The 14057-nt window shown below is 38.8% G+C and overlaps 1 protein-coding gene across 22 annotated transcripts in view; it reads left to right on the top strand.

The window, feature by feature from the left end:
• The window catches only part of LOC138319416 (kinesin light chain-like), an 81611-nt gene that overhangs the window by 23602 nt on the left and 43952 nt on the right, over positions 1-14057 (top strand). The window contains exon 3 of one of the 22 annotated variants that reach the window (XM_069262536.1): positions 1449-1602. The exons of the other annotated variants lie outside the window; for them this stretch is intronic. Coding sequence (XP_069118637.1) covers positions 1571-1602 — 32 coding nt within the window. The 5' untranslated portion in view covers positions 1449-1570. The remainder of the gene's footprint in view (positions 1-1448; positions 1603-14057) is intronic. 22 annotated transcript variants of the gene reach the window in all.

Below are 14057 nucleotides of genomic sequence, written 5' to 3'. Positions count from 1 at the left end.
TGTACACCAACAGTAACAAGCTACCAGCCTGTACACCAACAGTAACAAGCTACCAGCCTTACATCATGTCCTGTACACCAACAGTAACAAGCTACCAGCCTGTACACCAACAGTAACAAGCTACCAGCCTGTACACCAACAGTAACAAGCTACCAGCCTGTACACCAACAGTAACAAGCTACCAGCCTGTACACCAACAGTAACAAGCTACCAGCCTTACATCATGTCCTGTACACCAACAGTAACAAGCTACCAGCCTGTACACCAACAGTAACAAGCTACCAGCCTGTACACCAACAGTAACAAGTACCAGCCTGTACACCTACACACAGTAACAAGCTACCAGCCTGTACACCATCAGTAACAAGTACCAGCCTGTACACCAACAGTAACAAGCTACCAGCCTGTACACCAACAGTAACAAGCTACCAGCCTGTACACCAACAGTAACAAGCTACCAGCCTGTACACCAACAGTAACAAGCTACCAGCCTGTACACCAACAGTAACAAGCTACCAGCCTGTACACCAACAGTAACAGGCTACCAGCCTTACATCTTGTCCTTTACACCAACAGCAACAGGCTACCAGCCTTACATCATGTTCTGTACATTTTGTTTAATGTGTTCCAGAACTTTATTGATATCGCTGCACTGGAATTCATTTTTGTCCTATGTAGTGTTCTAGGCATTGCGCTGTCCCAGGGAAAAACCTTCCATCGCCAGTTCTCAACCTACGATTTAATATATATATATATCAAATAAAACTAGAGAATGATTATATTGGTTCACAATGATACATTGTATAAATACTTTACGTACAAATTGCCAAGGTTCTGGTGAAAGGTTTTGAACCAAAGGAGCATTCAGGATATTTCTATTTCACTTAGCTTTCTGCAAATGTTATAGCTTGTAGAGAAGTAAATATTTTACAGGCAGACTGTTTTGAAATTATTGCCATGCTTATCTGCGGTCCTTAAAATGTGATATATTTCTCTTATTTATTGAGATTAATTTTTCTTGCTAAAGTATAAGTGACAAGCAATAAGTTTTATTGACCATTGATTACCCCGATAGTTGACCCGTAATGAATGTGAGAGTGAAATGTTACGGTATATACTGAACATAAAATATTCACCAGGTGACATCATACCCAAGTATAGAGGCTGCCTGACTGCAGCAGCCCAGATCAATAGTCGGTACACAAAAATCAATAGTCAGCATCTGGCTATGTAGAGAGCATTATAATATGTGACTAGCTATAGAATCTGGGTCCTGACCATTTACAATATAGGTGACATATTATCGTGGAAATTTCTTTTACCACCACTAAATAAAGCTACAGTGGCAAACTTTGTATTTGTATAGAGTAGGGAAATTTGCCTTTGTACTTGTGAGGGCTAAGAAGCAGTAGTCGATAACAACTGGTGGTATTTTCTGACCTTGTCAGGACTTGCTACCCCTTGGTAAGCACCAGGTTGGGATGTCCTGTATTTCTGATTCTGTCATGGTGGCTATCTGCTGGATCCTAAGGACGTAGAGGCGATTTTAGAGCAAACCTTTCCTCTCGTCATGGAGACAGAAACTGTTAAGGCCTACAGAATGTAAGTTTACAGTGATCTATCTTATTTCTGATAAATGTGGAGAGAAATGAGACGTTTAGAAGGTTCTCAATCCAGTCTCTTCAACCTTGTCTGAATCCTGCATAATCAGTGATGTCGTAATTTGTTGTTGTAAACTGCTGTATTAGGCATAATGTGGGTGATTAGTTTTGATGTGAGATGTATAAGATAGGACACACTACCTGTATAGGTATATAATGTACTGTGATTTTGACTGGCTACATTTATCATTTTCTGTACATAAACAGCACATCAACATATACATTGATATTGTAATGCGTGCACCAGTGGGTAAAATATGTGACGTTTTTAGTGTCTTGTGATCTGATTCTTGAAAACCACCCTTTTTATTCATCTTTTAAATGTTGTGTTTATGAATCGAGTCTAGTGTGTATACATTAATGAGTCTTTAGAACTACGTGTACGTATACCTGGCTTACCTGTCTGCCCTTTATATAAGGTATTGAGTCCCTATGGCCTATTCTTGAGTCATCACCATGCGTTATAAGACTGAGGCTTATGTTGCTGTAGTTTATTGAAGCACAGATTTTTATTTGTTCAGGTAAACTATAATAAAATGTAAATATCAGCCTTATGGCGTTGTCATAGAATTGTACAATTGACCAATCAATTTTCTTGATTCTCTTCTCACCTGATGCTGCTTAAGTAGGAATTAATCACAATAAAATATTTTATCTTAACTGTCTGGAACGAACTCCAATCATAAAAAGTAAATTACATTGACTACATTCAATCTCTATATCAATCATCATAATTTATTAATGTCCTGTATACATGAGTTTTAGTGTAAAGAGGATTAATATGCAGGCAGACATGACTGCTAGGTTTATGTGTTTTAGCCAGACAAAGTGCTGTAATTTCTGTCAAACATCACATTGGTGCGGTTAAAATTCTGCACTTTTCCTGTAAAATATTCATTTTCCAATAAAAATAGTTTACTATAATTTCCATCTGCTGCATGAAGAATTTCATGTTTAGTTTGCTCAGTTAAATACCTACTCTGTTTTCACAATAATTGACAAAGAATGTAAGAAGGAGCAAAATGAAAGTGCTACCTCAAATTTCATTACAGATCTTGAAAGAAACATTATTAGTTTGCTGACAGATTTGATATCCATCCAACATTGAATTTCCCTTGTAACGCATCCCTTGTAACACGATCTCATAGCTATGTTTATAATAAGATTTATCATGGGTTTTCTATTGGAGTATTTTGTACAATATATTTGGTAAGTTATACCAGTACAGTTCTTAAGATGGTCAGGTATAGTATATGTTGACTAGTCAAGTTCTATGAAGGTCATTTTTACCATAACATTAAGATTTCACATAAAGCATGTTTAGCTTTAAAACCAGTGTGAGATATGACAATGTATACCCAGGGTAAATACACTAATTCCCTGTATACATATTACCATTAGGTTAAAGTGTGTCACTGGCGAGAATGACCATCTATACTAATGGTACACCTCCACTTCCCATTAAGTAGCCCTTCACTTCTCAGTGAAGTTACATATAGTTTTCCCACATGACATAAACCAATTTACTTCGCTCTTTGTAACTAGGTTAATTAAAGTCAAAACATTTTGATTTTCACTTGCAGCTTTACCTTGAAAGCAGAATTTCCCTCACAACTACGACGCTTGATATTTGATAAGTAAAGATTATCATGTTAATGACATAAACTTCTAAAATAAGTACCTACAATAATTCAGAGAAATAGTAAATTGGGTAGAAAACTCAATATCAGAGAAAATAGAGGATAACATTCCATAAATGTTATTGAATGAACACAAGGACAAAACAAACAGAATAATATTACCATCAAGGACAGATAGACATTGTGTAGATGATCATGGTAGCAGACATTTGTGTAGATGATCATGGTAGCAGGCATTGTGTAGATAATCATGGTAGCAGACATTGTGTAGATGATCATGGTAGCAGATATTTGTGTAGATGATCATGGTAGCAGGCATTGTGTAGATGATCATGGTAGCAGGCATTGTGTAGATAATCATGGTAGCAGACATTGTGTAGATGATCATGGTAGCAGGCATTGTGTAGATGATCATGGTAGCAGACATTGTGTAGATGATAATGGTAGCAGACATTGTGTAGATGATCAAGGTGTAGATGATCATGGTAGCAGACATTGTGTAGATGATCATGGTAGCAGGCATTGTGTAGATAATCATGGTAGCAGACATTGTGTAGATGATCATGGTAGCAGGCATTGTGTAGATGATCATGGTAGCAGACATTGTGTAGATGATCATGGTAGCAGGCATTGTGTAGATGATCATGGTAGCAGACATTGTGTAGATGATCATGGTAGCAGGCATTGTGTAGATGATAATGGTAGCAGACATTGTGTAGATGATCATGGTAGCAGGCATTGTGTAGATGATCATGGTAGCAGCCATTGTGTAGATGATCATGGTAGCAGACATTTGTGTAGATGATCATGGTAGCTGACATTGTGTAGATGATCATGGTAGCAGACATTTGTGTAGATGATCATGGTAGCAGACATTGTGTAGATGATCATGGTAGCTGACATTGTGTAGATGATCATGGTAGCAGACATTTGTGTAGATGATCATGGTAGCTGACATTGTGTAGATGATCATGGTAGCAGACATTTGTGTAGATGATCATGGTAGCAGGCATTGTGTAGAAGATCATGGTAGCAGACATTTGTGTAGATGATCATGGTAGCTGACATTGTGTAGATGATCATTGTAGCAGACATTGAATAGATGATCATGGTAGCAGGCATTGTGTAGATGATCATGGTAGCAGGCATTGTGTAGATGATCATGGTAGCAGACATTGTGTAGATGATAATGGTAACAGACATTGTGTAGATGATCATGGTAGCAGACATTTGTGTAGATGATCATTGTAGCAGATATTGAATAGATGATCATGGTAGCAGGCATTGTGTAGATGATTATGGTAGCAGGCATTGTGTAGATGATCATGGTAGCAGACATTGTGTAGATGATCAAGGTGTAGATGATCATGGTAGCAGACATTGTGTAGATGATCATGGTAGCAGACATTGTGTAGATGATCATGGTAGCAGGCATTGTGTAGATGATCATGGTAGCAGACATTGTGTAGATGATCATGGTAGCAGACATTTGTGTAGATGATCATGGAAGCAGACATTTGTGTAGATGATCATGGTAGCAGACATTGTGTAGATGATCATGGTAGCAGACATTGTGTAGATGATCATGGTAGCAGACATTTGTGTAGATGATCATGGTAGCAGACATTTGTGTAGATGATCATGGTAGCTGACATTGTGTAGATGATCATGGTAGCTGACATTGTGTAGATGATCATGGTAGCAGACATTTGTGTAGATGATCATGGTAGCTGACATTGTGTAGATGATCATGGTAGCAGACATTTGTGTAGATGATCATGGTAGCTGACATTGTGTAGATGATCATGGTAGCTGACATTGTGTAGATGATCATGGTAGCAGACATTTGTGTAGATGATCATGGTAGCAGACATTGTGTAGATGATCATGGTAGCAGACATTGTGTAGATGATCATGGTAGCTATAGTTAGACTGAAGGAAAACAGATGTAGATACATAGTTTGACAGCTGTATTAAAATACCATCATTATTTCCTCTTCTGGACTAATAGACATTCTGTATAATGTTCTATACACTGTATCTGGATTATGTTATATATATATAAATAAGCAAAGAAAATTTTGTGTGCAACAATGTTATTTACTTTGTTATGGAAGTTAAAATGACCCCTCTCAAACACAAAATTGACTAATTTAATATTACTAATGTAACCAGCATTATTAGCAAGAATCAAAATTTGTGAAATTTGAAATAAAAAAGGCCCTGAATATTTCAGGAACCCTCACCAGAAATCAGATCTGTTGTAATAGTTTGAGTGATTATATAACTGTTTTATTTCACTGCCTGATTGGACGAGTCCCCTGCTGACTTTATTGTTAAGGAGCGTATATGATGGGTATTGATTAGTGTGATGAGAGCTAGAGACAATCTATCTGTTTTAGGATAAGGCCACTACTATGTGTATTTGATGTATTCCGATCAATGAGTAAACCTACTTGGGCAAATAGAACTGGCCTGGAAAGTAGCCAGCACATTCTCTATGATATATAGTCTAAAAAACTTTTCTGGGCAGTTACATGTAACTTAAGTTGTATTTCCTCTGTAAATGATATTTTAATTGTTATTTCAAAATCATTTGTGGTTGTTTAGTAGCACAGTTAAAATCTGTCAGCCAGTCAGTGGGGGTATGATACTGTGATCAAACTTATATATGGAGACACTAAAAACCTATCTAAGACCACAAAAACACTTTCTGCTTACACCTGTGATAGCAATTGTAAGGGCCACGTATTGTTACTTAGTTATATTGTTGTAGATGACATATAAATGTTGATCACTAGATAGATAGATATTTACGGATTCCACTAGTGTCATTAACTGTCTTATCACATGTAGAATAAGTTATATATGATGCTGCGAGGCTAATTAATTAGAAATTATGTAAGTAGAACATGTAAACATGTATTATCCATTATAAAACACTGCAGCCTTGTCAAGACTTGTGAGTAATGTACATTTACAACACGGGCCGATATTAATTTTTGTACACAGTGGCATGCATGGCAGAATCAGAATTCTTTAAATACAAATACATTGTATACAAAATAAGATAAATCACCAACAAAAAAAAGATTATAACAGAACTTTAGATCAGACAAATAGTTTGGTAATGGCTACTAAATGATACTGTGTAATAGCAGCTTAGCGTTAGATGTGGCTATATTCATCTATGATTATATAATCTTTATTTCTGGTGTTCTGTTTATAGAAATCAAAGTTTTACGGCCTTATACCTGCTATTTGTGTACAAGTACTCCACATCGGGTACTCTACATCGTGGTACCTGACTATAGGAGATTTCAGAAAAGATGGCGTGACGTCACAGAAAGTTTACATCCGGGTCCTCAAAGGTACAAACACAATATGGCGACTAATAAAAACAATAACAGATACGTACAGCACTGCTACACAAAATCGATACTGTGGCAAAAGTATACACTTTCATACTTGCAAATTCTGACATTAAAATAGTTTTTTATCGTTTCAGAGGTTACAGACATTTATATTTACAATTTCTTATTGCTAAATATATTTGTGTAGATTTAGTGTTGAGGCCAGCTTGCGAAGCGGTGCCGGGCCGTCACATGTACACGCTTTTTGTTCACACGTAGAAATCCATGTTGTGAAAAAGTTATGAATAAATAATTGATTTCAATGTATCATATTTCTGTAATACACGGAAAATCTGTTCATAACACTATTTAATATAAATATAACGAAATGTGAACCACCTGGTCAGACCACGGCCGCTCGTGCATGGCTTCGCCGGTAGATCACCTCGGTCAACAGCCAATAGTTGGGAAATTAATAATATTTATACGTAATTACCAACGTATATCTCAATAAGTACTTGTAAAAGATATATATTTTCGTTATTTCCTATGTATATCTGGTTTTAAATAAAATGGTATAAACCACGGTTACACATAAATGAAGATGTATGTGTACGTACACGTACAGTATTGCTGCCGATATCTCGAAAAATAAAATAGTGAAATCGTTCAATTTCATGAGTTTATTTTTTAATTTTTAGTCACTTTTATTCCATGTGCCGTTATGTGAAATGCCAAATTGAGGTGATATTACTTTTAAGTAATTTGAATGCATGTTAGATAGACTACATTTAGATTTATGAATTACAACATAGCTAGATCGTATTACTAGAAATGCCGACCAGGACACATTGCGCACGGCATCGAGAATCCTAAAATACTCGAAGTTTTGTTTTAAAATATGATAAAAAGAAACTATAAAATGACTCATTTGAATGTCATAAACTAAATTCCAAAATTTCTGACGAAAAAGTTAACCAGAATATATAATTTTGTGACTCTGAAAAATGACGAAATTCGGGATCTCGGCAGTACTGTACGTAATGGCTGCCGTGCGCTTGGGCTAATCTACGAAGGCAAATTTTAATTTAGTCATAATCACACATCGTAAGATGTTTTACCAAGTTAAACTTAGAAAACAGTAATCGATTATTAAAATGTCATTATATTATTTGGGAAAACTTGGAATTTAATATGTAGTTTCTGATAATTTTGTAACTTCTGTCAATGTCACACGTATGTCTAATGTCGACCGTGTTTTTACTCGTGGGCGGTCGAAAATGGAGTATAAACAGAGTAAAATATATGAATACCAGATGTTTATATCTAAATGTTTTTTGTTAAATATATTTATTTACCCTTTTTATAATTAAAATAACGCAATAGTTCTCGGATTGTCGCACTATTTATTACAATAGGATGTAAAACAATCATCGCAAGCGGCTGTGTTCCCACTATGTTTATGTGTAGATATACAGAGTTGTACCTTTGAGCGCCCGGATGTACCTTTGTGTGACGTCATCGCCATCTTTTCTGAAATCTCCTATACCTGCTATTTCTGTACAGGTACTCCACATCGGGTACTCTACATTGTGGTACCTGACTATACCTGCTATTTCTGTACAGGTACTCCACATCGGGTACTCTACATCGTGGTACCTGACTATACCTGCTATTTGTGTACAGGTACTCCACATCGGGTACTCTACATCGTGGTACCTGACTATACCTGCTATTTGTGTACAGGTACTCCACATCGGGTACTCTACATTGTGGTACCTGACTAGCTATGGTGGTATAGTAGCAATACAATTCCTAATCAATACATCTGTTATCTTTAAATTCCCTTTTTTTCTGGTAATTGCTTTATAACAAATCACCTGTACAAAATATTGTTTCCACTACAAGTGGAATTTATTCCTTTCTTGTCCTCACTTTTCCAGTATTTGACCCAATGAAACTTCTTTCTTTGATATAAGTATGTATATGTGCTATTTGCTAATGCTGTCTGTGGAGCAATACAGAGTTGGTCATTTGATATCCAGTTAAAGTTGTAAAAGTGGCCCTACTGTCTGTAGTGAAGAGCTTGTATGGCGGTACATGTTTGCTGGAATAATGAACTGTCATTCATGATTATATACAGTGTACATTGTATTAAACCCATCATTCCTGGTAGTGTGTCCTGTAAAGGCTGGTGATGTTAGGACTACTGTATTAAACCCATCATTCCTGGAAGTGTGTCCTGTAAAGGATAGGACTACTGTATTAAACCCTTCATTCCTGGTAGTGTGTCCTGTAAAGGCTGGTGATGATAGGACTACTGTATTAAACCCATCATTCCTGGTAGTGTGTCCTGTAAAGGCTGGTGATGTTAGGACTACTGTATTAAACCCATCATTCCTGGTAGTGTGTCCTGTAAAGGCTGGTGATGTTAGGACTACTGTATTAAACCCATCATTCCTGGTGTATTAAACCTGTTCCTGTGTCCTGTAAAGGCTGGTGATGTTAGGACTACTGTATTAAACCCATCATTCCTGGTAGTGTGTCCTGTAAAGGCTGGTGATGTTAGGACTACTGTATTAAACCCTTCATTCCTGGTAGTGTGTCCTGTAAAGGCTGGTGATGTTAGGACTACTGTATTAAACCCTTCATTCCTGGTAGTGTGTCCTGTAAAGGCTGGTGATGATAGGACTACTGTATTAAACCCATCATTCCTGGTAGTGTGTCCTGTAAAGGCTGGTGATGATTAGGACTACTGTATTAAACCCATCATTCCTGGTAGTGTGTCCTGTAAAGGCTGGTGATGATAGGACTACTGTATTAAACCCATCATTCCTGGTAGTGTGTCCTGTAAAGGCTGGTGATGATAGGACTACTGTATTAAACCCATCATTCCTGGTAGTGTGTCCTGTAAAGGCTGGTGATGTTAGGACTACTGTATTAAACCCATCATTCCTGGTAGTGTGTCCTGTAAAGGCTGGTGATGTTAGGACTACTGTATTAAACCCATCATTCCTGGTAGTGTGTCCTGTAAAGGCTGGTGATGTTAGGACTACTGTATTAAACCCTTCATTCCTGGTAGTGTGTCCTGTAAAGGCTGGTGATGTTAGGACTACTGTATTAAACCCATCATTCCTGGTAGTGTGTCCTGTAAAGGCTGGTGATGATAGGACTACTGTATTAAACCCATCATTCCTGGTAGTGTGTCCTGTAAAGGCTGGTGATGATAGGACTACTGTATTAAACCCTTCATTCCTGGTAGTGTGTCCTGTAAAGGCTGGTGATGATAGGACTACTGTATTAAACCCTTCATTCCTGGTAGTGTGTCCTGTAAAGGCTGGTGATGTTAGGACTACTGTATTAAACCCTTCATTCCTGGTAGTGTGTCCTGTAAAGGCTGGTGATGATTAGGACTACTGTATTAAACCCTTCATTCCTGGTAGTGTGTCCTGTAAAGGCTGGTGATGATAGGACTACTGTATTAAACCCTTCATTCCTGGTAGTGTGTCCTGTAAAGGCTGGTGATGATAGGACTACTGTATTAAACCCATCATTCCTGGTAGTGTGTCCTGTAAAGGCTGGTGATGTTAGGACTACTGTATTAAACCCATCATTCCTGGTAGTGTGTCCTGTAAAGGCTGGTGATGTTAGGACTACTGTATTAAACCCTTCATTCCTGGTAGTGTGTCCTGTAAAGGCTGGTGATGTTAGGACTACTGTATTAAACCCATCATTCCTGGAGTGTGTCCTGTAAAGGCTGGTGATGTTAGGACTACTGTATTAAAACCCTTCATTCCTGGTAGTGTGTGTCCTGTAAAGGCTGGTGATGTTAGGACTACTGTATTAAACCCATCATTCCTGGTAGTGTGTCCTGTAAAGGCTGGTGATGATAGGACTACTGTATTAAACCCATCATTCCTGGTGTATTAAACCCTTCATTCCTGGTAGTGTGTCCTGTAAAGGCTGGTGATGATAGGACTACTGTATTAAACCCTTCATTCCTGGTAGTGTGTCCTGTAAAGGCTGGTGATGATAGGACTACTGTATTAAACCCTTCATTCCTGGTAGTGTGTCCTGTAAAGGCTGGTGATGTTAGGACTACTGTATTAAACCCTTCATTCCTGGTAGTGTGTCCTGTAAAGGCTGGCGATGATAGGACCTACTGTATTAAACCCTTCATTCCTGGTAGTGTGTCCTGTAAAGGCTGGTGATGTTAGGACTACTGTATTAAACCCTTCATTCCTGGTAGTGTGTCCTGTAAAGGCTGGTGATGATAGGACTACTGTATTAAACCCATCATTCCTGGTAGTGTGTCCTGTAAAGGCTGGTGATGATAGGACTACTGTATTAAACCCTTCATTCCTGGTAGTGTGTCCTGTAAAGGCTGGTGATGTTAGGACTACTGTATTAAACCCTTCATTCCTGGTAGTGTGTCCTGTAAAGGCTGGTGATGATAGGACTACTGTATTAAACCCTTCATTCCTGGTAGTGTGTCCTGTAAAGGCTGGTGATGTTAGGACTACTGTATTAAACCCTTCATTCCTGGTAGTGTGTCCTGTAAAGGCTGGTGATGATAGGACTACTGTATTAAACCCTTCATTCCTGGTAGTGTGTCCTGTAAAGGCTGGTGATGATATAGGACTACTGTATTAAACCCATCATTCCTGGTAGTGTGTCCTGTAAAGGCTGGTGATGTTAGGACTACTGTATTAAACCCTTCATTCCTGGTAGTGTGTCCTGTAAAGGCTGGTGATGTTAGGACTACTGTATTAAACCCATATTCATTCCTGGTAGTGTGTCCTGTAAAGGCTGGTGATGTTAGGACTACTGTATTAAACCCATCATTCCTGGTAGTGTGTCCTGTAAAGGCTGGTGATGTTAGGACTACTGTATTAAACCCTTCATTCCTGGTAGTGTGTCCTGTAAAGGCTGGTGATGATAGGACTACTGTATTAAACCCTTCATTCCTGGTAGTGTGTCCTGTAAAGGCTGGTGATGTTAGGACTACTGTATTAAACCCATCATTCCTGGTAGTGTGTCCTGTAAAGGCTGGTGATGATAGGACTACTGTATTAAACCCATCATTCCTGGTAGTGTGTCCTGTAAAGGCTGGTGATGATAGGACTACTGTATTAAACCCTTCATTCCTGGTAGTGTGTCCTGTAAAGGCTGGTGATGATTAGGACTACTGTATTAAACCCATCATTCCTGGTAGTGTGTCCTGTAAAGGCTGGTGATGTTAGGACTACTGTATTAAACCCTTCATTCCTGGTAGTGTGTCCTGTAAAGGCTGGCGATGATAGGGACTACTGTATTAAACCCTTCATTCCTGGTAGTGTGTCCTGTAAAGGCTGGTGATGATAGGACTACTGTATTAAACCCTTCATTCCTGGTAGTGTGTCCTGTAAAGGCTGGTGATGATAGGACTACTGTATTAAACCCTTCATTCCTGGTAGTGTGTCCTGTAAAGGCTGGTGATGAATAGGACTACTGTATTAAACCCTTCATTCCTGGTAGTGTGTCCTGTAAAGGCTGGTGATGATAGGACTACTGTATTAAACCCTTCATTCCTGGTAGTGTGTCCTGTAAAGGCTGGTGATGATAGGACTACTGTATTAAACCCTTCATTCCTGGTAGTGTGTCCTGTAAAGGCTGGTGATGTTAGGACTACTGTATTAAACCCTTCATTCCTGGTAGTGTGTCCTGTAAAGGCTGGTGATGTTAGGACTACTGTATTAAACCCTTCATTCCTGGTAGTGTGTCCTGTAAAGGCTGGCGATGATAGGACTACTGTATTAAACCCTTCATTCCTGGTAGTGTGTCCTGTAAAGGCTGGTGATGTTAGGACTACTGTATTAAACCCATCATTCCTGGTAGTGTGTCCTGTAAAGGCTGGTGATGTTAGGACTACTGTATTAAACCCTTCATTCCTGGTAGTGTGTCCTGTAAAGGCTGGTGATGTTAGGACTACTGTATTAAACCCTTCATTCCTGGTAGTGTGTCCTGTAAAGGCTGGTGATGATTAGGACTACTGTATTAAACCCTTCATTCCTGGTAGTGTGTCCTGTAAAGGCTGGCGATGATAGGACTACTGTATTAAACCCTTCATTCCTGGTAGTGTGTCCTGTAAAGGCTGGTGATGTTAGGACTACTGTATTAAACCCATCATTCCTGGTAGTGTGTCCTGTAAAGGCTGGTGATGATATAGGACTACTGTATTAAACCCTTCATTCCTGGTAGTGTGTCCTGTAAAGGCTGGTGATGTTAGGACTACTGTATTAAACCCTTCATTCCTGGTAGTGTGTCCTGTAAAGGCTGGTGATGATTAGGACTACTGTATTAAACCCATCATTCCTGGTAGTGTGTCCTGTAAAGGCTGGTGATGTTAGGACTACTGTATTAAACCCTTCATTCCTGGTAGTGTGTCCTGTAAAGGCTGGTGATGATAGGACTACTGTATTAAACCCTTCATTCCTGGTAGTGTGTCCTGTAAAGGCTGGTGATGATATAGGACTACTGTATTAAACCCTTCATTCCTGGTAGTGTGTCCTGTAAAGGCTGGTGATGTTAGGACTACTGTATTAAACCCATCATTCCTGGTAGTGTGTCCTGTAAAGGCTGGTGATGTTAGGACTACTGTATTAAACCCTTCATTCCTGGTAGTGTGTCCTGTAAAGGCTGGTGATGTATAGGACTACTGTATTAAAACCCATCATTCCTGGTAGTGTGTCCTGTAAAGGCTGGTGATGATAGGACTACTGTATTAAACCCATCATTCCTGGTAGTGTGTCCTGTAAAGGCTGGTGATGTTAGGACTACTGTATTAAACCCTCATTCCTGGAAGTGTTTCCTGTAAAGGCTGGTGATGTTAGGACTACTGTATTAAACCCATCATTCCTGGTAGTGTGTCCTGTAAAGGCTGGTGATGATAGGACTACTGTATTAAACCCTTCATTCCTGGTAGTGTGTCCTGTAAAGGCTGGTGATGATATAGGACTACTGTATTAAACCCTTCATTCCTGGTAGTGTGTCCTGTAAAGGCTGGTGATGTTAGGACTACTGTATTAAACCCATCATTCCTGGTAGTGTGTCCTGTAAAGGCTGGTGATGTTAGGACTACTGTATTAAACCCTTCATTCCTGGTAGTGTGTCCTGTAAAGGCTGGCGATGATATAGGACTACTGTATTAAACCCTTCATTCCTGGTAGTGTGTCCTGTAAAGGCTGGTGATGATATAGGACTACTGTATTAAACCCTTCATTCCTGGTAGTGTGTCCTGTAAAGGCTGGTGATGTTAGGACTACTGTATTAAACCCTTCATTCCTGGTAGTGTGTCCTGTAAAGGCTGGTGATGTTAGGACTACTGTATTAAACCCTTCATTCCTGGTAGTGTGTCCTGTAAA

This window comes from Argopecten irradians, chromosome 3, assembly GCF_041381155.1.
Source record: "Argopecten irradians isolate NY chromosome 3, Ai_NY, whole genome shotgun sequence".
NCBI lineage: Eukaryota > Metazoa > Mollusca > Bivalvia > Pectinida > Pectinidae > Argopecten > Argopecten irradians.
The sequence above is the reverse complement of the archived record's forward strand: the minus strand, read 5'-3'. Positions and strand labels throughout refer to the sequence as shown.